The following is a 26,498-nucleotide window of genomic DNA, read 5'->3' as shown; positions in this document are numbered from 1 at the left end:
ACGAGAGAAATCCCACGCCTGATTCTATCCTAGCCTGCTTTATACATCCAACACAAAAACTGCAGTCATGGTGTTTTCGATTGTACTCAGAACTCGGAAATTCTGCCTTCTGAATATGAAGATGTAGGCAACACCAGACTGCAGATGAGCTGCATACAGGGCTGGACTTTGACAAAAAAAATCGTCCCGGGCATTTTGGCTAGAGACCGGCCCACCATTATAGGAAAAATCATAAAGCCTTTGAATGAAAATAAACACTGTTGTGACAGTGATGTACACTGTTCTGATGGTATATATGTATCAATCTATCAATCGTTTGTTGTAAGACTCAGATAATTTTTTTTTTTAAAGTGAGACATTTTAAATGAGAATAAGAAAAGTATTTCCTTGTGCCCCCCTTTCCCTTTTAATGCCCTACATGGAACCCTGGCAACACTTTGCTAGACCCGCCCCTGCACAGTTACCAGCTGTCATCTCCTGGTTTCATCTTCATGTTTCCCTCTCACCACATATTCAAAGCGATATCATGACCAGCAGGTTTACAGCTGTGGCTCCAGCAAACATCAGCTGATACTTAATTAATATTAAATAAATTCTAACAACAGCTGATCAAGCTTAAAAGTGCTGCTGTTGTTTACCGTGACATCCGCTGGTTTCCTCTTTCTGGCGCAAAGTGGGCGATAAATAAACAAGAGAGAAAAGCCGATCAGCTGATCATTGATCAGTTTCATGATTGAAGTAGAAACAGGAGAGGGAGGGTGAGAGGATGAGAGAAGAAGAGGCAGCTGTGCAGCGTAAACACAGAATAACTCCAACTTTGTGTCTCTTTCATTGTAGCTGAAGTCCGGGACAAATTGTGTTCCTTTTCAGCTCACCCACCCAGCTGTATAGAAACTCCGTCATGCTAGCTAGCAGGCAGTACGAAAAAGTCAGCATAACGAAAATAAACTCCACCTAAACTTGGTTCATATCTGACCCAGATGGACTGCAGGTTATAACTTCTTACCTGAAGTTCAGTTCACCTGACACTCTCGGACCAGCGGCCGCTTCGGGTCTCTCCTCTTGCCTCCCTTTTCCTTCATCCACCTGCTGGCTTCCACCACTTGCTAATGTTATTGAATCTGTGGAAGCTCCGCGATAGCCACCACACGAAGTAACGAATAACGAGCCTATCTAAATCCCAGTAACGAGTAACGCGTTCCTGGTTTTGGCATAATAACTAGTTACCGTGCGCGTTACCACAATAATAACGTAGTTACTGTAACGCGTTACTTAATAACGCGTTAGTCCCAACACTGCAAAACATACATCGCTCCTTGTGAAAAACTACCTCCAGAAGACCAAAGTAAACGTTGCTGACTGGCCTGCACAAAGCCCTGACTCGAATCCCTTTGAAAATCTGTGAGATGAACTGAAGATCAAGATCCGTGCCTGAAGACCGTCAAATCTGGAGAAGCTTGAGAGATTCGTCAAAGAACAAGGAGCTGGAATTGCTCAGCAGACATGTGTTTTTAAAAAAGCTGACTATTAGCATCTATTTTGACCCTGGTAGGATTGGGGAGTTTTGTGATTTATTTTTGTGTGTGTGCAAAGTAAAATAATGTAACTTTCAATAATGCAAACTTGGATGCTCTGTTTGTTTGTTTTTAACAGCATTAGGAAATATTAAAAAAAATATTACTAATGTAATTTTCATTGGAGGGTAATAGTTCTGTCGTCTAACCCTCTTCTCTCCCAGAGGCTAACAGTGCTTTGCCCTTTTAGTGCAATTTGAGGTTGATTGCACACAGAAATATTTCAGGTTTTCTCTGGAAACTTGCACCAGGCTGTACTAACTATGATAAGCTCTTTGAGATGTTCGTGATGGTTCGTTTGTAATTGTGAAATGTCCAACAGTCCCTAAGTGCCTCACCACCCCACTGCCTTTCACTCCCACCTCTGGAAACGCTAAACACACCATGCACACACACTCGCTCACACAAACACACACACATTCCAGCGGGCGGAGTCCGTGACGTGTCGTGCTGTTTGTGAATGAGCTGCAGCGAGCTGTGCTCACCTCTCAGAGTCCCAGCCAAGCCCAGCAGCGGAGAGAGGAAGGAAAAGTTTTTCCAAATGGATTTCTTGGGTGGAATCAAACGTTATTTGTTTTCATACGTACTTCTCAATGGCATATTTATTACAATACAAACTAAAGAAGGTGAGTGACTTTTTTTTTTTTTTTTTTTTTAAAGCAAATCATTTAAAAACCTGGTTGCATTAAATCTTTCTGTGAGATTTAGCTTAAGGGTGCCATGCGTGCCATGCGGGACACCAACTTGAAAGTTGTTTTTTTAACAACCAGGAAATATTCTTCATGCTTTATGACAGTCCTGCACTGCTCTGTCTCTTTCTTTATTTCAATGTTTTATTTGGATAAAAAAAAGAACTTCCCGGAGTTTGGTTTGATTATTAACCATCAGCAATGCTGAGACTTCGTGTGCGCTTCAGTAAACCACGTCGCAACAGCAGGTGAAATCTGCCACAATTTGAGTGATCGCGCTGTGATGTTTTTTCCTCCCACTCCTTCTCTATATTAAAAGAAGAATAATAGATTTCAACACGCTGACTCGAGTATATCAAAGTTTGCTGGCATGTGGCAAATGAAACGTCTAATACTCATGCAGCAAGCTGCCGCTCTTATTTAACTAAAATCTGATCGCTTCTTTAGTCTAAGAGCAAAACTCCAACTTATTCATGGCTTCTTATTTACAGATATCTCTTCTGAAGAATCAAAAGTCAAATATTTTTACTTATTTCAAACCAAACAAAATGTTTTCTGGATAAATATTGTGAAATTGAAATTGTTCTCGTGTCTCCACAGAAGTGCTTTTGGACATGAGGGCGTCAGGAGATGAACTGGGCTGGCTGACTTGGCCCTTAGATCAGGGAGAGAAGACCGGGGTGAGTAAAGCTCTGCTTCTGGTTTCTCCTCCAGCTCCCACGTTTCCTGTTGGAATTTGCCTTAAGGACAAATCAGCACTGAGAAAATGCACGGAAAGGCTCCAGCTGAATGTAGACCCTCCACTTTGATGATATTTGACTATTTGACTCCTGTGGTTAGATGTGGAGCGGCTGCTGTGTGTGTATGTTTAGTTTTTTTTTTTGTTTGTTTGTTTGTTTGTTTTTTTTAATGAAAATCAGTTAACCTTATATGCCTTAGAGTAGCAGGATCCTATCAGGAACTGCATCCAAGCATGTCTGGACTATACCAAAAGCTTAGGCAGACAGAATAGCTGCTAGCGCTCAACTGGGAATACTTGTGGCTTCTTGTGGTTTGAAGGCTTCAGCTCCAGAATTGTATGTCAGAGAGCAATTAACTTTTAAAGTTTGCAGCATGTGGTGCCTCTCTATTTTTTTTATTTTTTTTTTTTTGGGAGAGGATGGGTTTAGGATGGAGGGGGAAACGTAAACGTCTACATTTAGTGCAGTGCCCGGCACATTATTACACCAGTGTACTAGAAACATATAATGGCTTCCGATTGGGCTGCAGTTTCACAGTAATTGACCAGTCAGGCTCATGCAAATTCACAGCAAATGGCTTCATTTTATGTACTGATGAGTCAAAGGCATGTGCAAGCGTGTTCGTGATGGCTCACCCAAATTTCTTGAAGAGAGAAAAAAAAATAAAAGAAATAAAACCTTTACATAAGTTTCACTTTTTCATTAATCAGCCTCAGGTGTTTTAAGGGCCCCTCGTAAAAATTGTGAAAAATGTTCACCAGCTGTTTTATAGATGTGTGGGTTCTGCTGCTGCACATTTAGTTTATATGCACAGCCACACAATCGGCCAGCTAAGCACTTTTTTTTTTTTTTAAATTTAATTAATAGGACAGGGGCTACATGCAGAGACTAAACCACAGCCTCTGTCTCCGTGGGGCCAGTTGTTTCTCAGGAGCCAAGGTTTTGTTAAAACTCGCTGTCACTTTTTTTTTCACCAGAAATATTTGTGGCACCATTTAATATGCAAGCAGCAAAGCTATTTGGGGAACAGGCCGAGAATTGGAAATAATTTGGTATCTTTGCAATGTCAGAAATGCTCATGCTCATCAGCCCCTGAGGTTTGCTGTATTGTTATGCTGCTCGTAAAGTGCACTTTTCCATGTCCCAGAAATGTGTTATTGCTGTGAAGCTGTAAAAATATTCACAGGGAGTAATTAGCAATTTGTGGAGCATGGCTTCCCTGACACACACTCATACCGTTCATACAGTAGTACAATAGCTGAACCCTTATGAGGAGTGCGATGGAGCCTTTTTCCTTTGCTGTCCTGGTAGTTTTGGTTTGCACATGCTTATGGGCTGCCCAGGGCTCAGTGTTTGTACCTCTTAACCTTTTTCACTTGTGTGTGTGTGTGTGTGCTCTTATTCTTTAGTGGGAGGTTGTCCAGAGGACTCTAAATGGCTCTCAGTTCTACACGTACTCCATCTGCAACGTGGAGGAGCGTGAGCAGGACAACTGGCTGCGCACCACCTTCATCCAGCGGCATCCATTGGCCTCGCGGGTTTTTGTGGAACTTAAGTTTATCGTACGCGACTGCAACTCTTTCGACGGAGCCTCGTTAATATGCAAGGAAACCTTCAACCTCTATACGTCCGAATCGGATGCAGATGTGGGCACCACCTTCCGCAAGAGCCAGTTTAAGAAGGTGGCCACCATAGCTCCGGATGAGATCACCGGCAAAAATGAAATGCACATCAACACAGAGACACGAGTGGTGGACGGGCTGTCTCGAAAAGGTTTCTACTTGGCCTTTCAAGACATCGGAGCCTGCATCGCTCTTCTCTCCGTCAGGGTCTTCTACAAAACCTGCCCGGGCACCGTACAGAATCTCGCCACGTTCCCCGAGACGGTGGCCGGAGGTGAGAACCAGCCACTTACAAAAGTGAGCGGGGTATGCGTGGATAACGCAGCCAGTGAGGAGTCACCTCGCATCTACTGCACCGAGGAAGGGAAGTGGGCGGTGCAGGTCGGACAGTGCCAGTGCAAACCGGGCTACGAAGAGGTCAAAGACGCATGTCAAGGTGAGCACATGCGATTGAGTCTCTGGAATTCTCAAAGTCTTTCTGTCTACAGGCGCTTCGTCTGGGTGTAAACCAGGATTCGCTTCCCAGGAGAGTGTGCTTTCTAAAGCACCCATCCAGCATTAGTCACTATTTACCTTTATTTTAATTGCCACGGGGTGTAAAACAGGCCTGGATGGCAGAGTGTGGATCTTCATGATGATTGTAATTCAGTGGAATTCTGCCTTTGGCTAACATGGTTCTTTTTTGCAATGGAAGGAATGTTGAGGCCTACTTGTACATGCCCTGGCATTATCCCTGACCTTGAACTGATACCTGTAAAATTAGAAAAAGTGTTTTTGGGTTTCACTATGACTAATGTGCAGTTCTGAGAAAAGAGTCATGTGAAGCACTTTAAAGCCTTTGTAATATGGAGGCTTAAGTTGGGAGAAGAGGTTTCGAGTCAGGTTGTACTTGACTTATTCATTTTTCATCGCTGGTGAATCTCATTTGGTAACAAAAAATATTGAAAACGTATCTTTTAAATAAAGAAACCTTTTGGTTGGAGACACACTCAGCTTTCAAATCACATATTTTAAAGTCTTGCTCAAGCACATGGCCTTTCATGGCTCAGGGCTTACAGTATGTTGCATCAGGTTGATTTCCTGCCACCTCATTATCACCTGTTCTCGTTATCTTTTGAGTGTGATATGTCGTCCAGTGATACATCTGTCCCTTTGCCTTTGTAGTTGTGGTGCAGTTGAGCCTAAAGTCCTGCAAAAGAAGGGTTTTATTATTGCGGTGAGGGCTGTCAGAGTGACTGAAAGTGATCAAAGAAGCCGGGAGGCTACTGTACTGTGATGGATTAGCATCTTTAAAGATGGTTTGGGGAGGGGGGGAAGTGGGAGGCGGCAGGAGGAAGCTTTTTGAGCCTCACTCACTTTGTTCATATCAAGCGTCACAGAGTGCTGAAGCCCTCCTCTTATGTGTGAATGGGCAAGTTGGCTGCATGTCCCCCTGTCTGCATCCATGTCTTGATCCTCCTCCCTCTGTTGTCACAGATTTACTGAGCTTCCACTGTGGGGTGTGTGTGTCTGACTTTAGCAGTGTATTTGAACATATTGCACAGCCCGGCATGCAAGGACCTGTTCAGATCCGTTTCCATGACTGAACACCTGAAGACTCAGGAGCCTCATTCTCTGCTGCTCGTGACACTTGGTCGTACCCACCCACATACCTGACCTGAATCACTCGTATACGGGTATGAATACCTCTAATCGTCATCTGAAAGACATTTGGGGGCAGCGGTTGTAAATCCACCTGTGGCTCTGTAACAGATCTACTTTCCCATTTAGTTTCCCCACCAGTGGTAGCGCTGTTTTAAAAGCGATTACGTTTTCTGTCAGTAGATCATTTCTAGCTGCAGGAAAGTGGCAGGTAAGATGATTAGGGAGGAGAAGCAGGAAGGAATGAGCGAGAGAGAGGGGGTCATGCAAAAACGAGAAGCTGTGTTTAGAGGAGGGGGCGTGATTTTTTTTTTTTAAATGGAGAGAGGAGAGGAATGTAAAGGTAGGAGAACAATGAAGTGCTGTGTTTCCCACCGCATGGCCGGTGGAGCACACCTCCACCTCCTCTCCCTCGTGGTTGATACATTCCTGATCGGTTTGCTGAGGAGGAGCCTTCCAGCATTACTCCAGACCTGTGGAATTCCCAGGAGGGGGAAGAGCAGCTCCGGGTCGAGCCCTCACATAAAGATGACTAAACAAAGAACCCCCCCCCCCCAAGGGGGAAAAAACTACCAGGATGAAGTTAAATGAGAGGCCTAAGATGCATGAGGGCAGTTGCAGATGAAGGTGGAAATGAATCACAGAGCTGCAGTGTGGGCCAAGATGAATGGTTCAGAGAGCTTAAAGTGGAATATCCTACCGACGCACAGTTAATCATTCTCCCCGCTTCTTTCCTGTGTGGTGCGCTGTTACGGGAGAAACCACAAAACTTCAATTGTGGCGCTTTTTCGTACTTGGGTTGAAAGTTTCCATGTTCGGCAATGTGTTCACTCACTTTTATGACTCCTCGCTCCTCCCGTGGGACCTGTTAAAGTAGAAACCTGTGACTTCATCTGGTTTTTGTCTCCCGTCTCTTCATCACAGCTCCTCACTGTGGTACTTTTTTGGCTTGGAGATCACTCTCTGTCAAACTGTACCACAGGGATCTTTTCCCCCCTTTTCTTTTCTCTCCCTCCCCCCCCTTTTTTAAACCTCTGATGTTTTTTGTTGTTATTTTTTCTGTCTTCTTTCTATATTTTTTTTCTTTTTTCTATTTGGTGTGTGGCGCTGTTCTCTTGGTGGCTGTCGATGCTCAGAACCGAGCAAACAGACCCTGAAGATAAAACGCATCGCTTCCTGCACTGCACTGAGTGTTTAGAGCAGTTATTGTAAACGTTTTTATGAACTGGTTGTAAATCATATGAGTCAGCAAGGCTGACAAGATGGGTTTTTTTTAGGGGGGGGGGGGGGGGGGTTGGTTTTTAAAATTGGGACACTTTTAGATACTTTACAAGTGTAGATTTTGTAAAAAAAAAAAAAATCTCTTTTTACATTTTTTTTTTTAATTAAGCTTTTTATTTAATGCTTAAAAATGTTCAAAAAATTGTATTTAAAAACCCCCACTTAATCTAAACTGTAAATAGAGCACTGAGGAAGCTTTCTTTGATTGTTTCCCATCACCATCTGCTATGGATCAGGATGCTGTGGATATAAACTTTGCTTTTTTTTTATTCTGTGGGGGGAAAAAAATCACAACCTTCTTTCAATTACCTGGTCAGTCTTTTAAACCTCAACACTTTCCCCTTGTGACTCACTGTTGACACTGACACAGTTTTCCTCTGCAGCTGATCACGCCCTTCCTTACCCACAGTCCTCCCTGGCACAATGCAACGGCATACCCGTTGCACCTCCTCAAAGGATCACAGCTGGTCCTCTGGTGTTTGTGTCTAAGTGCCCTGGTCCACACCTCATCGGTCGCTCTAAAGCCTCAACAAATAAGGCCTAATCCCATATTATGGTTTACAGAAGACGCTATAGAAAAAGAAAAAGACACGCAGTGTGGAATATTTGGACTGCTGAGGGCACTTTCGGTGGAACAACTGTTCCCCCGAGTTCCAGTAAAGTTCCGACTCCTCTCTCCAAAAAGGTTCCAGTAAACCATTTTCGCCCCCCCCCCACCTCTTGCTCTCTGAGTCCGTGTTTCCGAGCTCGTCCTCAGCTGATGTAACAAACAGTTGGTGACTGTTGTAATTGTGACTGCATGCTGTGGTGAGTGATTTGTATGGGTAGTAATTGACTTGGGTGTGTTTAGTCTTTTTAAGCAGAGTAACTACTGGTTCTGCTTGCTTTTTTGCCTTTGTGCAATCTCTCTTTTTACCGTCCTCTGCCCCCTCTCTCCCAACATCCTCCCTGTCCCTGAAGAGTCTTTCTGTTTTAGCCTCAATTTTCCGCCCTCTCATCTCGTATTCATTTAATAGTTTCTCATCTCAGCGGATTATTTGCATCGTCATTTTATCGCAATTTACTCCCGAAACGCACACTGTTGCAGAAGCTGCCCCAAGTACAATAAACTTACAGACAAACAAAAAGTCTTTCCTCCACGTCTTGTGTTCATGTCTCCTGTGAAATCACTGAGTGGCTGTTATTACTCGCCGGGGTTCAGGTCATGAATATGACACCAATGGAGTTTAAACATCCCGTTTCACACGGCTATGATGGGACTATTTAGACTGTGTACAATTCTCATCTCAGCCCTTGATAAATACATTTCTCCGCAAGTGGCTCGTAAAGATAAATAGAAGCTAAATTAGAACAATTCTGCCAATGGGAGAGTTTTTAGTGGACGGGGAGAGGAAAAAACAACTGGCTTCATGTAATGGTTAAGACATAAACATTTGATGGAAGTAAAATATTTAAAAACAAAATACTTGATCTGGTATTTGCAATCTAAAATGTCAGAGATAGACACTTCAGTAGATGTAAATCTTTTAATCTGGTTGCGCTGAGAGCCAGCTGGTTCCTCATGGTGACTGCAGACTTATTAAAACAAAGGTGTTGTGCAATTTCACTCAAACTGATGGTGACTGTGCAAAGACGTGAACACGGCACCACTCCTCAAGATGACAGGGATTTCATTTAGCTGGCTTAAAGTGGATTTTACACAATGGAATCATCTCACTCCTGCAGGATAATCCCCACACTGAAATTTTCTGCTCTACCAAACTCTTTTAACCTTTGATCCCTGTGGCTGATTTCCAAAATAGGGGAAAAAAAGGGGGGGAAATTGCTTAAGTCACAAACTCGTTGGACAATGCTGTTCATTTAGATGCACAGTCTAGATATAACCTTGGCTATAAACCCACTGTGATTACACTGATTTACTTTGGATTTCTCAGATCTTACGCCAAGCTAACATCTGCCTAGCGGGCTGAACTTGAGTGAGCTGGTTAGGTAATGGGGGTGGGGGTGGACTTTCAAGTGGTGTCATGCACAGTCTTGTTGGGCCACGCTTGTAGCGAGCAGAACACTGGCAGTTAATTCAAACAAGATGACAGAAAATGTAGCACAAGTTTTTAATGTGGACTGCAGCTAATCATGCTACTGTGGTTTAAAAAGTGTGACTGGTGTTGCGGTCGAGCCGTGGTGCACTTCATGATTTTATTTTAAAAAATATGTATATATTTTTAAAAAAAAATTGAGGTGAATACCTAACCCTACAGTGGCCCTGAGAGGTCAAACCAAGTGCAACTCAAGAAAACACCAGCAAATAGAAAAACACAATGGAAGTTAAATAAAACTCAACAGTGTGTTTGCGGAGACATTAACGTGACAGAACAGTTGCGTCTAACCTTGTGAGGGCGAAAAAGTTGCAGGTAATGCATGTTTTAATTCATATAATACCGTAGATGCATGTTTGCTATTAGCCATTTCCTGTTAGCTTACTTCCACAGCTGTTCCATCACATTATTTTCTCCCCCTAAAATTTGGGAGTTTTTCTGCACAGCCTTTTTTCTATTTCCGTTGAGTTTTATTCAACTTCCGTTGTATTTTGTGTACTTTTTGCAGCTTTTTTCTCTTTGTTGGTCTTTTCCTAATTTGCAGTGTGTTTGAACCCCCAAGGCCAGCATACAGTACTAACCACTTAAAACACTTGCTGAAAATTCAGTGAGTTCTAATGATTTTAATTGTAGGCAGACCTCCTGCCTCCGAAACATTTAGATGTGCAATGTATCAATATGGCAGCCACATTAAGGTTTAGCTAAGCGAAAAATGCAATTGTAGTCACTTGAGCTGCAGAATTAAAGACCAAAGTCTCACACATCGCCCAAGTTAAATTAAGGAGTTAGTAGGCAGTGGAGCAAACAACTGTGAGGCACATGAGAGGGAAGCCCACTTTTTGAAACCTACAAAATGTATAGCTTTGCATCTACAGTGTAATTAGCACAAGTGGTTTCCATGTGTATTTTATTATTTATCATTAAATAATTATATGAACATTGAGGCACTGAGAACAATGCTAGTTTTTGGATGTTCAGCAATCCTCATGTCATGGAAAACCAAAACAATGAGTGAAAAACGGGGGGAAAGGTTCTTTAGAACTAACGGGAAGTGTTTATTTTTCGTGTTCGTCATGACAAACAAGTGTTTTTGATATACACGTAGTGCTGTGAATGTATTTTTAAAAAATTGATTAGTGCAGCTTTAATTGGAGTCCTCAACATTCTGACCAACACAACCAGTTTGTTTTTGCAGTCGCCTTATTTAGTTTCCAAATGTCCATTGGCCCAAACAACTGACCCTTAGCAATTTTTAGCTTTTTAGTGTGTGTGTTGGTTGTGGTGGGGAAGTTGGGACATATTTCCTCTTGGTGACATTCCTGAGCCTGCAGGCTGTGTGTGTGTGTAGGAGCCGATGTGAAGCGCATTGTATTGTACTGCTGGTGTGTGAGGTCAGCACTTTCCTTCCCCCATGTCAGTCAGTCACCCCCACCTCCCCCAAGCACAACACATCATCCACCCGCCCTTCACTGCTAACAGGACGAGCCCACAGCGGAAACCGGAGGTCACCTAATCCCTTGGTGACTCCCAACCCGTTGGCTCAGGGCTTTCCATTGTCGGTCGATGCCGAGCGGCCTTGCTCAGCCGCTTTCCATTTCGTTGTCCTCCCTGATAACCTTTATTGTTTATTGGTGCATTTCGGTCTCATTTTGGCCACTTCCCCTAGCCAGGAAGCAGACAGTGATCAGCATCCAGCGTGTTACCTGTTGGCTTGTTGTGGTGTAGTAAAACGGGTGTCGCGTTTGCCACCTGGTCGTCTGGCTCTACCAAGCAGCTTTGCGGAAAACCACTTGAAGCTGTCCGTGTTGGCTCACCTCAACCAGTACTGGTTTCTTCGATGCATCTGCAAAACCTTAGAAACGCTGAGCACATTTCGTGTCTGCTTGACTCGACCTTTCTCTCCCAGTTTTCCTCCTCCTGTCAGTGAATCTGGGTGGACAAAGGGAGTGAGAGGCGAAAGCAGATCGGGGAATTTATTGTGTTTGTTAGCAACCCCAGATGAAAGCCTGAGAGCAATTGTAAAACAGATGTAATGCCCTTACAGCTGCTCCATTGGTCAGCTAATCCCTTTGACTAATGCTTCTCTACCCACCCCCCCATCCCCAACATGCACACATGCACACTCTGCTCTCAGCCCTTACACCTTTACTGCCTTCTGCTGCTCTCCCCTCCTTTACCTCCGTGACCCCCACACCCCAGCTCATATTACCAGTTCACCTCCTCCAACACAGACCCCCATTGTTCCACTACCTCCGAGTACCCCAAAATGCTAATGGCGTGTTGTCACCCTACATACAAACAAAATGACATGACATATTGCAATTACAGGTTTGTCCCAAGGTGGAGAAAAACAGGGGGATGGGGAGTGTAATAAGAAGACAAGGGTACACGCAAATGCCTTCAGTTATACTCGGGGAGCCGTTCTGATTAAGATCTAGACATTGCATTTATTTCTTGGTTGGTATTATTTTTGCAAGATGTTTTTTCTTTTCTGTTCACTGGCTGTAGTTCCGAATTTATCCTTTCTCTCTCCCTCCTCCTCCTCCTCACTGCGAGCATGTGTTTGTTTTACTTGGCCACTGACTCCCTGTAAGCCATGCACAGTTTAACTCACAATTGCCCTGAGGCAGACATGACCTTACTGCCTTTAAAAAGCCCTGCACTGGCTTCAATTGTTGGGGGACCAGGGGGGTTTCCCCTTACCATGTGCTGCCCGAGTCCTGAGGGCCGATTCCTGTTGTTGAGCCACCATGTTACCCATTCATCCATCTTTCCGACCGTGCATTCATCATTTCGGCGTCTCCATCCATCTTAACTTCAGCTGACAAGCCTTATGGGGTGGCCATCGGAGGCTCCCACTCCAGAGCCACTCAGGCTCCCAGCAATGTAGCGGGCCCCTGCACTCACTCTCAATAAACAAACACAGAGCCACTCGAGGCACACGGGGCCTCTCAAATGACAAACAGTTCCTTTCTTTGTAGCTACAGGGAGGGGAAAAAATGGCCAGTCTAACTTTGTGAAATGCTTCAACTCTGAAGAAGTTGGCTGAGAGACATTTGTATACACGATCATTCATCTAAGGAGGCCCTCCCCTCTCTTTGTGGGTTTAGTGCCTCTGTTCGTGTTGGGTCAACACATTCTGGCTTCCTTTTGGGTTATTATTCTGTCTCAGGTCTCTGGTAGCCACAGCGGCGGTTCTTCTCCTGGTCACGCTCCCCTTATGCTTCCATGCTTTGATTGGCTGCTTTAGGAAGGAAGTCTGCGTCAGTCTCACACTTCCTGTTTCCTGTTGTGTCCAGCAACAATCCAAAGCCCCTCTCTCCACCTTCTCCGTGGAACAAGGAAGTTGTCTTTCACCGGTCTTTTCTCCTTTGTCGAGGAATTTTCTCATCAAATACCTCAGCAGAGAATCATCTACTTTCATTTACCGTCACAGTGACTCAAATGTTCATGATACACAAACTCCTTGACCTTTTTTTGTTACAGCGGAGACCTGGGCTGAAAATGAATCTGCTCTCAAGGCGCTCTGGTACAGGCCTCCTGTTGGGTGGTGTGCGCTGGAATGCATCTTGATTATAGAGGGGACTCGCAGAGTAAGGCCATCATCTCCGCAGGCCTGACCACGATGCATTGCAGCCGGCACTGTAGCGCCAAAAAGAGGCTAGTCCTCCTCTTTTCAGTTGCCATGTGGCATTCCGGCTATTCCCATCTGCAGCGCTTGGTTGTTTGTATGTTTTGTTTTTCTTTTTTTTTCCCTCTTTCAGCACTTGAATGGCATGGCATTCTCTTTGCCTGTTGGTCAGCGGTGAATAGCAATGTTAATGGGTTAGCTGGGAGGCTTTTTAGAGGCGACCGGGAGGAGAGAAAGGAGAGGAGGAAGGAATTTGGGGATTACGAGGAGGAGAGGTAGGGGTATGAATCGGGGTTTGAGGCAGCAGCTGTTCCCCCTTCTCAATGAGCGAGTTCACCCTGCCCCGTCTCCTTTCTTTCTCCCCTCTTTTCTTCAGTCCTCAGCAGGATACAGTATTTCTTCTGTCCCCTTCACACCACCTCTCTCCTGCCTCTCCTGTCCTCTTGCCTCGTCTGTGTTAATGAGTAGCAGTAGCTATTGGTGAAACAGCTGGCTGAGACAGAAACAAGGCGCTGTCTTGAGGGAGGATTGAGTAACGCGTAAGCCTGTTGGCCAAACTTTTAAAAAAACAAAACAAATACCTCAAGCTGAGCGTCTTTTTCTGTCTTATAATCCTTATATAACACACACACCCGTTCACAGCAGCGCAGCTCCCAACCCGCAAAGATTGAGGGAAAAAAAATAAGCGAAGCTGGAGTGAAATGTACGGTTTATTGAGGAAATCCCCTTGATATATCTTAAACAGAGCCACAGCCACGTGCTGTCTGTCTTCTTTTTGTGTGTGGGCACTTGTAGGTTTCAGATAAACTTTGACTCATTTCAACCTCAGTGAAATAATTCTGCGTGAATCTGATTTTATCGTCATCCTCGGCTCTCCTTTATAAGTCGCCCCTGTTGGAACACGTACATTTTGCCTTTGATTTGAATGTTTTGTTGCTTTTCCTCTGTCAGTGGCGTTAACCACAGTCTTTGAATATCATGAAGGGTTCTTACATTGTCTGATCTCTTTATTTCTAGCACTTCTTTTGAATTTTTTTTTATCACTTGAACCTTTACAAGTGAGAAAATGTAAAGGTCTGTCATTAGCTATTTACTCCAGGAATACAACTTGGAACAAAGGCAGAGATGTCTTTTTTTGTGTTTGTGTATGTATATATTATGTATATGTGTGTGTAGTTGAACTGACTTAGCAGAGGGATGTGAACAGGTGACAGGCAGTGGACATAATCCCTGTTCTGATGTCAGATTGTCCCATGTGTCCAAGGCTGTGCTTTGCATACATGTATGTGTATTTTGTGCATGTGTTCGGTGCACACATGAACGCGTGTGTGGATGAATGTGCAACGGCGCGAGGACACGAGCGGCAGCAGGCGTTGGAATGCTCTCGCGGAGTTAATGGGGAGCCATCTCGTTTTCACTCCCCTTTACGGCACGCTCTCTCTGAGATTTCACACCACATTAAGTTCGTATTTCACCGCGGCTACGCACAGCTGGACCCCTACCTGCGTCTCTTTATTCAGAGTTGGACGTGTGAAATCGGGTGTCATCTTATCTGAGCGATACAGTTTCAAAGATCTGCATGTGGTTCTGTAAAAGGAAAAAAAATAGAGATGATGGATTGTCAGGCGCACGCGGATGCAGTTTTGGGCTGATTCTTGGTGTTTTTAATGAAAGCTGTTGCTTCCATTCCTCTCTCCCGCTGCAGCACTGAAAACCTAAGTATCGTCAAATGTGGCATAACTGGTTGTGCTTTGAGAAACAGTGAGAAGCCAGCAGTGGAGTGAGGGAGGAGGCGTTAGTGGTTGAAGAAGTAAAGGGCAGGAGTGCAGGCTGGGTTGGGCTCATCTGAGTATTTTAATAAGTAGAGCCAGCACCATGCAAACTCTTGCACATGTTTTCCCTACAAAATATCTTTCACTTGGAGGTGGCTGAAGCTCAGGAGGTAGAACAGGTCATCTGCTAATTGGAAGGTTGGATCAATCCCTGTCTGCAACCAGCAAATTACTGAGCCCTGTATAAATGTGACTTTTCGTCTTGACATGTCAACTTAGCCTGATTGTGTTGCACATGAGGTCAAAAGTTCACAGCATTGCTGGTCTATTGACGGGTGTAGAAAGATCTGGAGAAACTAGCTTTGCATTGTCATTTGGGATGCTGCCTGAAGTCATTTGTTGTTCTGCTGCTTATGCAAATGTCGTCTTTGTCTCTACAGAATGTCGGCCTGGCTCTTTCAAAGCGGAGGCATCGAGTGACGCGTGCGAGCCATGTCCTGCCAACACCGATACGCTGGAACATGGTGCTGTGCTTTGTCCCTGCAAGGATGGCTTCTTCCGGGCCCCAACCGACCCCTCTACTGGACCCTGCTCAGGTGAGACCCGTAGAAGAAGAAAAAAGAAACATTTGAAATGAGGATGTGTTTGCTACTCGGCCAGTGCAACCAGTGCCATTTCCACACGTGACCTTTCCAGTGTGTAATGAAAACAGACATTTTAAAAGTGACTGTGAATCCTTCAGGATGTGCAGGGGTGTGTTTATGGTTTTGAACTGGCAGCATGACTTTCAGCCGACACCGGACATGTTTAAAAGTTATTTTTATCAAACTTCTTTTCTAAAAAAAAAAAAAAAGTATATTTCCAGTCATAGCTGAAAAAAAAATTCCACATCTGGCATCGTGTGCTTCTCCTCTTTGTTGCTCTTAATGCTGCATGCATTTCAAACCTGTGCTCACCAGGCCCCCCCTCTGCACCACGAGATCTTTCGGCTGTCCGTCAGCCCTCCGTGGGAAGACTCATCCTCTCCTGGACCCCCCCTGAAGACACCGGAGGTCGTAATGACATCACCTACAGCGTGGAATGCCAGCGCTGCGATGGGGTTGTGTGTCAGCCCTGTGGGGAGAGAGTTCGCTATGAGCCGGGGAGCACGAAGCTGACTGAGGCCAGGGTGTCAGTGAGCGAGCTGGAAGCTCACCTCAACTACACCTTCATCGTGCAGGCGCACAGCGGCGTGTCACAGTGGGCTAGTGGGGCGCAGCGGCCAGCATCCAGGAGCAATGTCACTATATTTCTGCACTACACAGGTGAGCGCAGCTGATATGAAGCATCAGTGTGGGGCTATCTGTGAGGTAGCGACAGCTCCACAGGTTGAAAGATGACCTGTCGGATTTTATCTCTAAAGTCTAACTATTATTTTATCTATTGTTTCCTATATCCTCTCAGCTTTTCACATAAAAAAAACCCCTAATATTCTCTACCCTCTCCTTAGACCCCCCCCAAATTACCTCAATGCGACTGGTGGGACAGACCTCCACCAGCCTGGCTCTTTCCTGGGATGTATCCCCTCGACCACGTGCCCAGCTTCACATCCGGTATAAACTAACTTACCACAAGAAGGTGAGCATCTTTTGTTTTTCTCACCAGGAATGCCCTGAAATCAAACTTTGCCTTATGTATCATTTTTGTGTCAGTGTATGTGTGTTTCGCATGTTGTTGAAATAACAGATCCACTGGATCTATTTTGAGTATTCATAATTATCATCACGATTTCAAAATCAGATATCACCATTTTGGCCATAACCTTAAGCCACTGATTTAAATGCTATAAATGGCTGCAGGATCACGTCTTCTGCAGTAACACTGCTTAGATCACATTTCTTCCTCTGCCTCCCAGGATGATAACCTTGATAAGACTACCTACACCGTGCTCACGCTCGACAAGAACTCTGCGCAAATCAAAGATCTGGCCCCGGGCACGTCCTACCTGTTCATTGTGCAGGCCCTCGGCAGCGATGACAACTCCGAAGGCTCCAGAAAGGAGGAGCATTTCGAGACCTTGACTGAAGGTACGGAGCAGAATCCCTCTACAAGTTTCACCAGTTTCATGCAGATGTGTGCGTCTAACCTCGTTTCCTCTTCCAGGAAGCCCGTCTCAGAACTACACAGTCTTATTAGTGGCGGCAGTTGGGGTGGCGACGATGCTGATTGTAGTGTTCGTGTTCCTTTTCTTCCACAGACGGTCAGTAAACGTCCCGCTCTGCTTCCCTTCCCTCCACTTTCTGTCTGCTAATCGGTCAGAATAAGTCCTCCTCCACCAGCTTCCTCCCTCATTCTTCTGCTTTTCCTTTTTGAGGGGCCTCCAAATGGCCCCCGCATTCATCTCTCCTCACCTCTCACTTTTTCTCTTCCTTTAGCCAGCTTTCTCTTTCTATTTATCTGGATTTGTGTCCCAGCATTCACTGGCGAGGAATTTGCGTTGAATGTGCCTTGTCATTCCTCAATGGTGATATTCTAGTGAGTGTTGGGTGGGTAGTGGGGGGGCCCTTGAAAGGAAATTTGCCCAGAGTGGTACATTGTTGGTGATAAGAGGGGCTTGGTTCTTTCTGCACCAGGCCACAGGTACTTTGTCAAAGGTGACCTGGGTCTCTGCTGTAGCAGATTGTACTGTAGCCCGCCTGTCTACTTCCCTCCCTCCCCGCCTGCTCGTCTGTCTTTCAGTCTTTAAATCAGCTTTGCAAACACAGCCTATCGACAGTCGCTATCAAAGGGCCACTTCTTTCTGAATGGATGCAGCAGTGTTGGTATCCTTCTGAAAACCTTAGAGCAAAAGAAAAATTGCTACAAAGGTTTCCATGTGCTCTTGATGTTAAAGGAGGAAAATAATAAAGAGATAAAGTAGGGCATTAATTTGCAGATGGATTTTATTTATTTATTTATTCCTTTTTTTGTTTTGTTTTTAGAAAAAGGAACTCTCACACCAGGCAAGGACCAGAGGACACGTACTTCTCCACCCCAGGTAAAAAAAAAAAAAAAATTCTCCCACCTTTCTGTCTCATTTCAATGAATTGACTTGATTTATTTGTCGACCTACAATAACAGTGTTTGTTGTTGTTGTCGCTTCCTTTGGTTGACAGAACAATTGAAGCCTCTGAAGACCTACGTGGATCCACACACATACGAGGACCCCAACGTGGCCGTCCTCAAGTTTGCCACCGAAATCCACCCCAGCCACATAACCAAACAGAAAGTCATCGGAGCTGGTGAGTGACATCCCTGCTGAGACGGTCTGTTGTGGGTCTTAGCTCTGAGACGTTGAAAGATTTTTCCAATCCCCCAAATTCGCTGTTTACATTGTGCATTTTCCACAGCTTAGCAGGGTGACTGACGGTGGTTACTTCCGTGAGATTAACATCCGTCAACAAGTTGAGACATTTTATCGTATGGCAACTTCTTGGCTGTGGCACCTTCTTTGTCGTGGCTCAAATTGACACTTACACAAAAAAGAAACTGTTGCAAGAACGGTGTTTTGGAATGATATCAGAGCACCTTCCTGAGCGCTGTCTGCTTTTTTTTTTTTTTTCCCATTTTCTGCCCCACATGATGATATGTTTACTCAACTGCGACCACCTTTTACCCTGTAAGCAAACGGCCTTTTCCAACACCCGCTTCCCATGACCACGTGCCCCCCACCCGTTCTCCTCTCGTGACAGCTGATTCCCATGCCCACCCCCCACCACCACCCTGAACTACAGGCTAATAAAACAACAACAGAGAATCAGGCTCTGAGAACACACCTCTATGAGAGAGCCCCGGGCAAAACAGCCGCACAGACTTCCTTATTTTCAATCTGTAGCACAGCCAAACCCCTGTGGGTAAAATCTTGAGATGTATCAGATGCATATTCCAATATTGGGCATCTAGTTTTCAACTCAAGTGTCTGAGTGATGGTGTTTTTTTTTTTTTGTTTGTTTGTTTTTTTTTGTTGCAGGGGAGTTTGGCGAGGTGTACCGCGGTATTCTGAAAGCGCCGGGGAGGAAAGAGGTGGCAGTGGCTATCAAGACACTGAAGCCTGGCTACACCGAGAAACAGAGGCAGGACTTTCTGAGCGAGGCCTCCATCATGGGCCAGTTCTCCCACCAGAACATCATTCGCCTAGAGGGAGTGGTTACCAAATGTAAGGGTTTCTGTGAGTTTGACCGCTTCTTTTCTAAGCTTCTTTTATATGTTTCAGTTGTTTTGGTGCAATGGAAAGATGTGTAATTTATTATTCTTGGTGGCTTCTTTGTGCAGTTAAACACGCCATGATTGTAACTGAATACATGGAGAATGGAGCTCTGGATAGGTACCTCAGGGTAAGTCCACAACATACAGTTTTTACTAATGCAACTATCTCTGTGATGTATAGCCACAAAGAAGCTGTTAAAAACACAAGAACGAGCTCTGAAGTTCAGAGTTTGATCCTTTTTCTGTTTTGTTTTTTAAGTTATTATAATAACTGTTTTGTTTCTTACACCAGGACCATGATGGTGAGATTTCTTCCTTCCAGCTGGTGGGCATGCTGCGTGGCATCGCTGCAGGCATGAAGTACCTCTCTGACATGAGCTACGTCCACCGAGACCTGGCTGCCCGCAACATCCTCGTCAACAACAACATGGAGTGCAAAGTGTCTGACTTCGGCCTGTCCCGGGTGCTGGAGGACGATCCTGAGGGCACGTACACCACAAGCGTGAGTAGATGTGGGCCTTCCTGAGAGCTTTTCTCCAGCCAGAATCATCTTACCACGTTTTAAAGATCTGTTTCTTACCGTTTTTTAACATTTTTTTTTCTCGCATAGGGAGGTAAAATTCCGATTCGCTGGACAGCTCCTGAGGCAATAGCATACAGGAAGTTCACCTCGGCTAGTGACGTGTGGAGTTTTGGCATAGTCATGTGGGAAGTTATGGCTTTTGGAGAAAGACCTTACTGGGACATGAGCAACCACGAGGTATGTGCCAGACAAGCAAACTTCATAGAATTAAAAAAAAAAAAAAAAAAAGACCACAAAGTTTGAAGAACCCTGTCATTTTAAAGAGAAAAAACAAACAAAAAAAAGGGCTGACGAGATCAACTGTTTCCAGGTGATGAAGGCCATCAATGAAGCTTTCAGGCTCCCAGCACCTATGGACTGTCCCTCAGCCGTTTACCAGTTGATGCTGCAGTGCTGGCTCCAGGATCGCGCCAAGAGGCCGCGTTTCGGAGACATAGTGAGCCTGCTGGACAAGCTGCTGCGCAGCCCAGAGTCCCTGAAGACCATTGCAGACTTTGACCCACGGTAAGATTTATTTAAACACTAGGCAGAGGGCTTATAGTGCATATTTTTCTAGCGCTGACTCTACAGTGGCTGCCACTATCAGCAACCAGTTCTTGGAAAGAGCCCTTTAACCAAAACATTTGGCAATACAATAATAATATAAATTATTTTTTTCCCCCTCCTTCTGTCTCATTTATGTAAACGTCCTTTGAGCTCTTTCAGCTTCCCTTCTGCTAGATGTTAAGACGGAGCCATGCGATGTGCATTGAAGACTATGCACATCATTATTAACAAGTCTGTCAGGGAAATGACTCAGTTTATTTAATAAATCAAAGCTTTTTTTTTTTTTTTAAACAGTTTGACTGACGTCTGACTGGACTTTTGTCACAGGCGTTTTAAAACGTGACTAATCTGACTCGACGCTCAGCTCAGAGTTGGCCGTCTGACTTCAGACTCAACCTTTCCTGGCTTCAAAAGAGAGCTTTAGGCAGCAGCTCAACCATTAAGTTTAATTTTACAAAATTGCAGGATGTTTAGGGTCAACTGGGGCAGTGGCAGTGTTTAAGATGTTATACTTAAAAACATCAGGACACACTGACACCTTTGCTGTTGGGCTAATGGAAGAATTATGCGTGCACTCCTTTTAAAGGAAGACTAAAGTTTTTTTTTGTTGTTTTCCGTTCTTTTGTTTTTGATGTTTTTTGTGTGTGAGAATACATACTTTCACCTTTGTGAAAAAGCATTAGAGCCAGAAACGGTGAGAAAGGACAAAGGATGCCACGCTATCTTTCGCCCCAACTCCTCCGACTGGTTTTTATCACTGGTTTCCTGCACAGTAATTGCAGTTCTGTCATCAGCCTTTGTTGTGGGGAAAGCCTGCTGATTATTATCATTTGGATCCATTTTACTTTACCAGCGTATCCATCCGCTTGCCAAGCACCAGCGGCTCAGATGGCTCTCCCTTCAGGTCGGTGTCTGAATGGCTGGAGTCCATCAAGATGAGCCAGTACAGCGAGAACTTCACCTGCGCCGGGATTGTCGCCATGGAACAAGTCCTGCAGATGAAAACTGAGTAAGTGTGACATGATATTAAAGTAGCAGTTATCTTATTTGCTCACGGGTTTTAAGATTGTAGATCCAAAAATTGCACACTTGTTTTTCCTCCCAGCCCCTGACGGACTTCTCTCGGGCAGTTCATGTATCTGTTTTCCCAAAGATGTTAAGTTTTAACAGCCAGCAAAATAGTTTGCACTCAATATAATCGCCAGCCTCGGTTACAACTTAAGAAATGTTTGAGATGGAAAATTTAATCGAGGGAAGGAGAAGAAGTGGGGCTCATTTGTGGTCGGCTGATGGTGGTGGCTTGTGGTTACTGCAGTTCTTATTTTTCTTGCCCTCCTCCATCCTTTCTCTTTCCCCTCCCTGCACCCAATCACACCCGCTGCCCTGGACGGCACTTTTACTCGAGCCCCTAACAAACCGCCAGTTTTGCCCGTTTAGATCGGAGGCCTTTTGTGGCTTCTTCAACATTAAAGTAGGGGAAAGAGGGGGGGGAGGAGGGAATAGGCTGTAGAGGAGCAGCAACTAGAGGAGATTACTGAATTGAAATGGATGGATGTGATTTCTGGAGAGATTGAAGAGGTGCGCTCAGAAAGTACTCCCTGAACTCATCACAAGATGGTCGAGGCAATTAGATCTTCCCTGACTCCCCCGGTTACAAAAGGGGTAATTTAATGAGATGAACTCAACGTTTCGGGAAGAAAGGCTTAGTGAAGCATATAGTATAAGGTTGCTTTAGGTCTATAACGAGGGCCAGAGCATTTTCTAACCACATGACCAACCAAAAATAAACCCCTCCACACCCCATTCTGCCACAACGTATATATGTAGGTCTTGATCTTGGGAAGATGGGCAGACTGTGAAGCAGAGACAAACCCTTTTGAAGTATTTGTCATACAGTATGGTGTGATTTCATGGCCCCATGTTTCCATCTCGGGGCATCTGGTAGCACTCTTGGAAAACCAGCAGTTATTTACAACGCGCCCTCTGCTTGCCAGACAACTGATTCATCGTCAGCAGGGAGAATCCTTGTTAAGTAATTAAGGCTGTAATTAAGGCTTTGACTTTAGGCTGCTGCATTGCAGGGCTTTTGCAGGTTCGCGTCGTGCGCTCGTCGAGCCCCCTGTGATGTCCTTTTTTAATTTTTCTTATGAAAGATCAATCAAAGCCTTGGCAGACTGCACACTTGGAAAGCATCCCATGTAGGCATGAATCGGTTCAGCTCCGGGCTGGCATTTCATCACGTCGAATGAGTCAGTGATTACTTCAAGGCTCGAGAGGCAGGAAGGATGTGCGTGAAAAGTGTTGGAATGTGGCCAGACTGTAAATCCATGTGGCGCTTCTCTTATATATCCTCCTTGGTGTGTGTGTCTCCTTTGCAGGGATATTAAGAACATCGGAGTGAGGCTGCCTGGACATTTGAAAAGAATTGCCTACAGCATCTTGGGTTTAAAGGACCAGACCAGCACACTGAGCGTGTTTGCAGTGTGATCTTTATAATGAAGGGAATTCAAATCAGGCACTGCAGCCGGCAGCCCTTTGAACTCTAAACGGAGCTGGAGCACTACTGCGGGGATGGCTTGGGATCATCAGAATCAAGAGGACTGTGCCATCCTTTCAGGCTGACTGAATAAGACAAGCTTACTGTACATTTTTTCTGATTTCTTCTTATCTACAGGGAATGGAGCAAATACACACCGACAAATATATCAAGTAGACTGTGTATATTTGAATATCTATTTTTTCACTATCCATAATTTCTGTACAGATGCAATTTTATCTTTATTTTCTCTATCTTTTTTTTTCCATTTACGGTTCATAAAACAGTCTACTCCTTGGAATGCTTTACACAAATCGTACCCTGAGCTTGTTGTATCCAGTACCAAACAAACAAGCGAAGGCACAGTTAAGGTGTGATCAGCCTTTTTGTTGTGACTGTGGTCGGCAGTGATGTCACAAAATCTTCCTTTAATTGGCACCTTGCTCCATTTCCTGTTAGGCTGGCCGGTGAGGACGGAGCGCCGCAGTGGCTGAAATGAGCTTGAGCTGGCCCAGAGTTAAAGAGATGGTGTTGCCTGGGTGCGTAAACACAGATGGACCTTGTGTTTTTACTGGCCGCCTCCTGGCTGTGTGCAGAAATTAAGCTATAATCTTATAAGTGATGTTTATATGAGAAAAAAAAGAGAGGACATGTGAGGTACTCTATGTGTACAGAATCCCCCCCCCCCCTCTCTTAGTTTATAGGAACGAAAACCTACAATGTAGCACTTGGATCGAAGAATCAGGAATTGCAATAAAAAGTTTCCACTCAAAAGTTTCCATTGGAATGCAGCGCGTTTGTTTGTAGTGTGCCGGCAAACGAAGAGGGGGAAAAGAAAAAAAAACATACCCTGGGAAAAAAAAAATGGGGAGGATTAAATAATGAGTGGTTGTGGTTGAGACAATTTCACACTAAATAATAGTTTGGTTTGCAATTTCAATGTCTCCTTTAGTTTTGTAAAAGCTTTACAGACATTCGTTCATATTCTTGTTGGTTTGGGTAACACGTCGACTGGATGAAGCTCTATGAATAGACAGTTGCTTGATTTCCGACATTTAAAGACTTTTTTGTTAAAGTGCCTCTTTCTAGGAGTTTAGCGAGAGTTTGCTTCCGTCTATATAAAAGAAGCGGCTCTATAATGTAGTAAGTAGTGGATAGTGGACAGTGTGCCCCAGTGCTTTAATTGATGACTGCAATGCGTTGTGTTACTGATGTACACCTTCCTTTACTTGAATTTTTAATGTATTTTCAAAGTGTATCTCTGATTCTGTTGTAGCAGTTAGACACCCATCTTTGGAAAAGGGATTTTTTTTTATTACTGTGTTTTATTGATTGCAGTTACATTTTGTATAGTTTTCATGATTTCGCTATTTACCAACTACCAAACGGATTATTTTTCTAAGTTCATCACTTTCCAAAGCAGCATCTCCTACTTTTTTTTTGCTTTCCTCCTTCATCAAAGAGCAATTTCCTCCCTTTGTGCCTGTTGTTTTATACTGTATTTAATAGTGTATTTATTTTGAACTTGTATTTATTTATCCTGATAAACATTGAGCTGGGTTTATAATTGGAGCTTGCTCTCTTATTGTCAGTAATTAAAAAAAAAAAAAAAAAAAAAAAAAAAAGGAGAAAAAAAAAAGTTGTAATGTCCCTTTTTTCATTCCTGGTTTCTTTTTACTGCCTTTGTTGCATTTGCGGAGCAATAAAGTCTTGAGTTTGGCAAAGCCTGTTGCATGATGGACATTAAAACAAGCAGAAGAATGTGTCTTTTAAAAGACGCCATAATGTTTTTACACCCACCTGGGTATGCTGATGCTATTAGCTGTTTTTAATTCTAGAGTTGGAAACTGTAATAAAAATCAGAGTGCTCGACGAACTCTGTGGAAACGGATTACAAGGCTGCTCCTGAAAATGTTTTACAGCAGTTATATGATCTAATCAACATTAAAAAAAATCTCACATTTAACTCTGATTCCTGCATTTATTAAAAACTTATATGAGTGTAACGTGGCATTTAATTACTTCTTGGGAAATGATCTGATGTGTAGTGCTGTGAAATTTTACAGTAATGTGAAAGGAAAGTTTTCACTGGACTCTATGCAGTGCTGTGAAGAACTAAGAACACCCTTACTGCTTCCATAGGAATTATGAGGGTAGGTAAAAGCCAGGTGCAACAAGTTGATGAGCTGATCATCAGCGAACACAGCATGGAGGAGTCGTGATCTCGGCTTGTTTTGAAGCCACAGGACATGACCAACTCTCAGTCATTGAGTCAACCATGAATTCCGCTGTGTACCAAAGTATTCTAGAGTCTGATGTGAGGCCATCTGTGATGGCTAAAGCTTGGATTGAACTGGGTCAGGACGACAATCAGAACAGACTGACAGGAAAAAAACAAAAGTCCAGGTTTTGCAATTGTATAAAGTGCTGCAGTGGGAAAGGAGGTTATGAGAGCTGTGCTTAGAGAAATGCCCACAAAGAGGCTAAAGTCGTATGTAAAATGATCACATCAAGATATCGCTGCTCAGTGTGGTTCTACAAGCTACTGAATCCTGGTGTGTGTATATGAGAACAAGAAAGGCAAATCTTACATCCTTATAGTATAGTCATGCATAAAAACCAGTTTTAACACCACAGAAAATCTATCAATCATTTTTTAAGCATGAGATACGAGACAAAAGTGCAGAATTTCCCTTTGTTAGTTGTAGTGGAAGGTCGTTTCAGTTGATTACACGTTGGCCTTTTCCCATAATGTGGTCATTAAATTATCATTTTTACATCACTACACTGAACTCGGTGACTGATAAAGGGGGAAAAAAACAAGACGTTCCAAGTTTAGCAAAACTAATCTTAAAAAAAGAACAAAAAACCCCTAAAAACACCTGTTGAAAGGTCAGATTGTAGTTTCCACATTCTTGCAAATTCATGTGATGACAGATTACTATCATCTTCCAAATAAACTGATTCAGACAATCTGATTTAGCGGCTGGCAGGTTTGCAATGTCTGTGTCTGTCCGACTCCTCCTGGTTCTTGTCCCGTCCCGACAGCGTAACAAAGACTGTCGGGCTGGCGAAAAACAGGCTTAAAACAAAATGTGCTTACCAGAGAAGCTGAAAGGCTGACTATTAAGAGTGTCTTGTAATACAACAGAACACAGAAACGGCACCTACCTGTCACTGAAAGCAGCCACGCTTTTAATTGTCTTAATTTTAAGCCTTAATACAATATAAATGGGGGAGTTTTAAGAAGATTAACCCATGACAAAGGACATTTGCTGTTCTTTTGTTTTTATCTAACCAGCCTGTAAACTGGTAAATTGGCCTTAAGTGTCCAGTTTAGGAGCTGCAGTTCGGCATTGTTTTCATTTTTCAATGCACCACAGGTTGCTGCTTGGTTCTTCCACACCTTTGATACTGCCTCTCTTGCTCTAGTGTCTGCACCATTATCTAAACTAACCAAAAAACGATGCAAAAAAAAAAAGTCCCAGCGTGATTTCTAATACTGTAATTTTCACCTCTGCCCTGAAAATAAGAACGCAATAACCACAGATCAGCTATTTCTA

The 26,498-nt window shown here is 43.9% G+C and overlaps 1 protein-coding gene across 2 annotated transcripts; it reads left to right on the top strand.

The window, feature by feature from the left end:
* The first annotated feature begins 1,966 nt into the window (after window positions 1-1,966).
* epha2b (eph receptor A2 b) lies at window positions 1,967-24,901 on the top strand. Of its 2 annotated transcripts, none has more exons than XM_085145325.1 (17): window positions 1,967-2,200; window positions 2,864-2,943; window positions 4,413-5,061; window positions 15,487-15,642; window positions 16,006-16,350; window positions 16,536-16,663; window positions 16,941-17,112; window positions 17,189-17,285; window positions 18,007-18,062; window positions 18,181-18,306; window positions 19,035-19,220; window positions 19,337-19,398; window positions 19,563-19,772; window positions 19,881-20,030; window positions 20,164-20,357; window positions 21,253-21,408; window positions 22,778-24,901. In XM_085145325.1, exons 1-17 carry the CDS (start codon window positions 2,035-2,037, stop codon window positions 22,884-22,886), a joined length of 3,042 nt encoding a protein of 1,013 aa, XP_085001451.1. In that variant the 5' UTR covers window positions 1,967-2,034; the 3' UTR covers window positions 22,887-24,901. The 2 variants fall into 2 exon arrangements, with proteins under 2 accessions (XP_085001451.1, XP_085001450.1); XM_085145324.1 differs by having other exon boundaries at window positions 19,035-19,232.
* The last annotated feature ends 1,597 nt before the right edge of the window (window positions 24,902-26,498 follow it).

Source organism: Neolamprologus multifasciatus, chromosome 20 (assembly GCF_963576455.1).
Source record: "Neolamprologus multifasciatus chromosome 20, fNeoMul1.2, whole genome shotgun sequence".
Classification (NCBI taxonomy): domain Eukaryota; kingdom Metazoa; phylum Chordata; class Actinopteri; order Cichliformes; family Cichlidae; genus Neolamprologus; species Neolamprologus multifasciatus.
The sequence above is the reverse complement of the archived record's forward strand: the minus strand, read 5'-3'. Positions and strand labels throughout refer to the sequence as shown.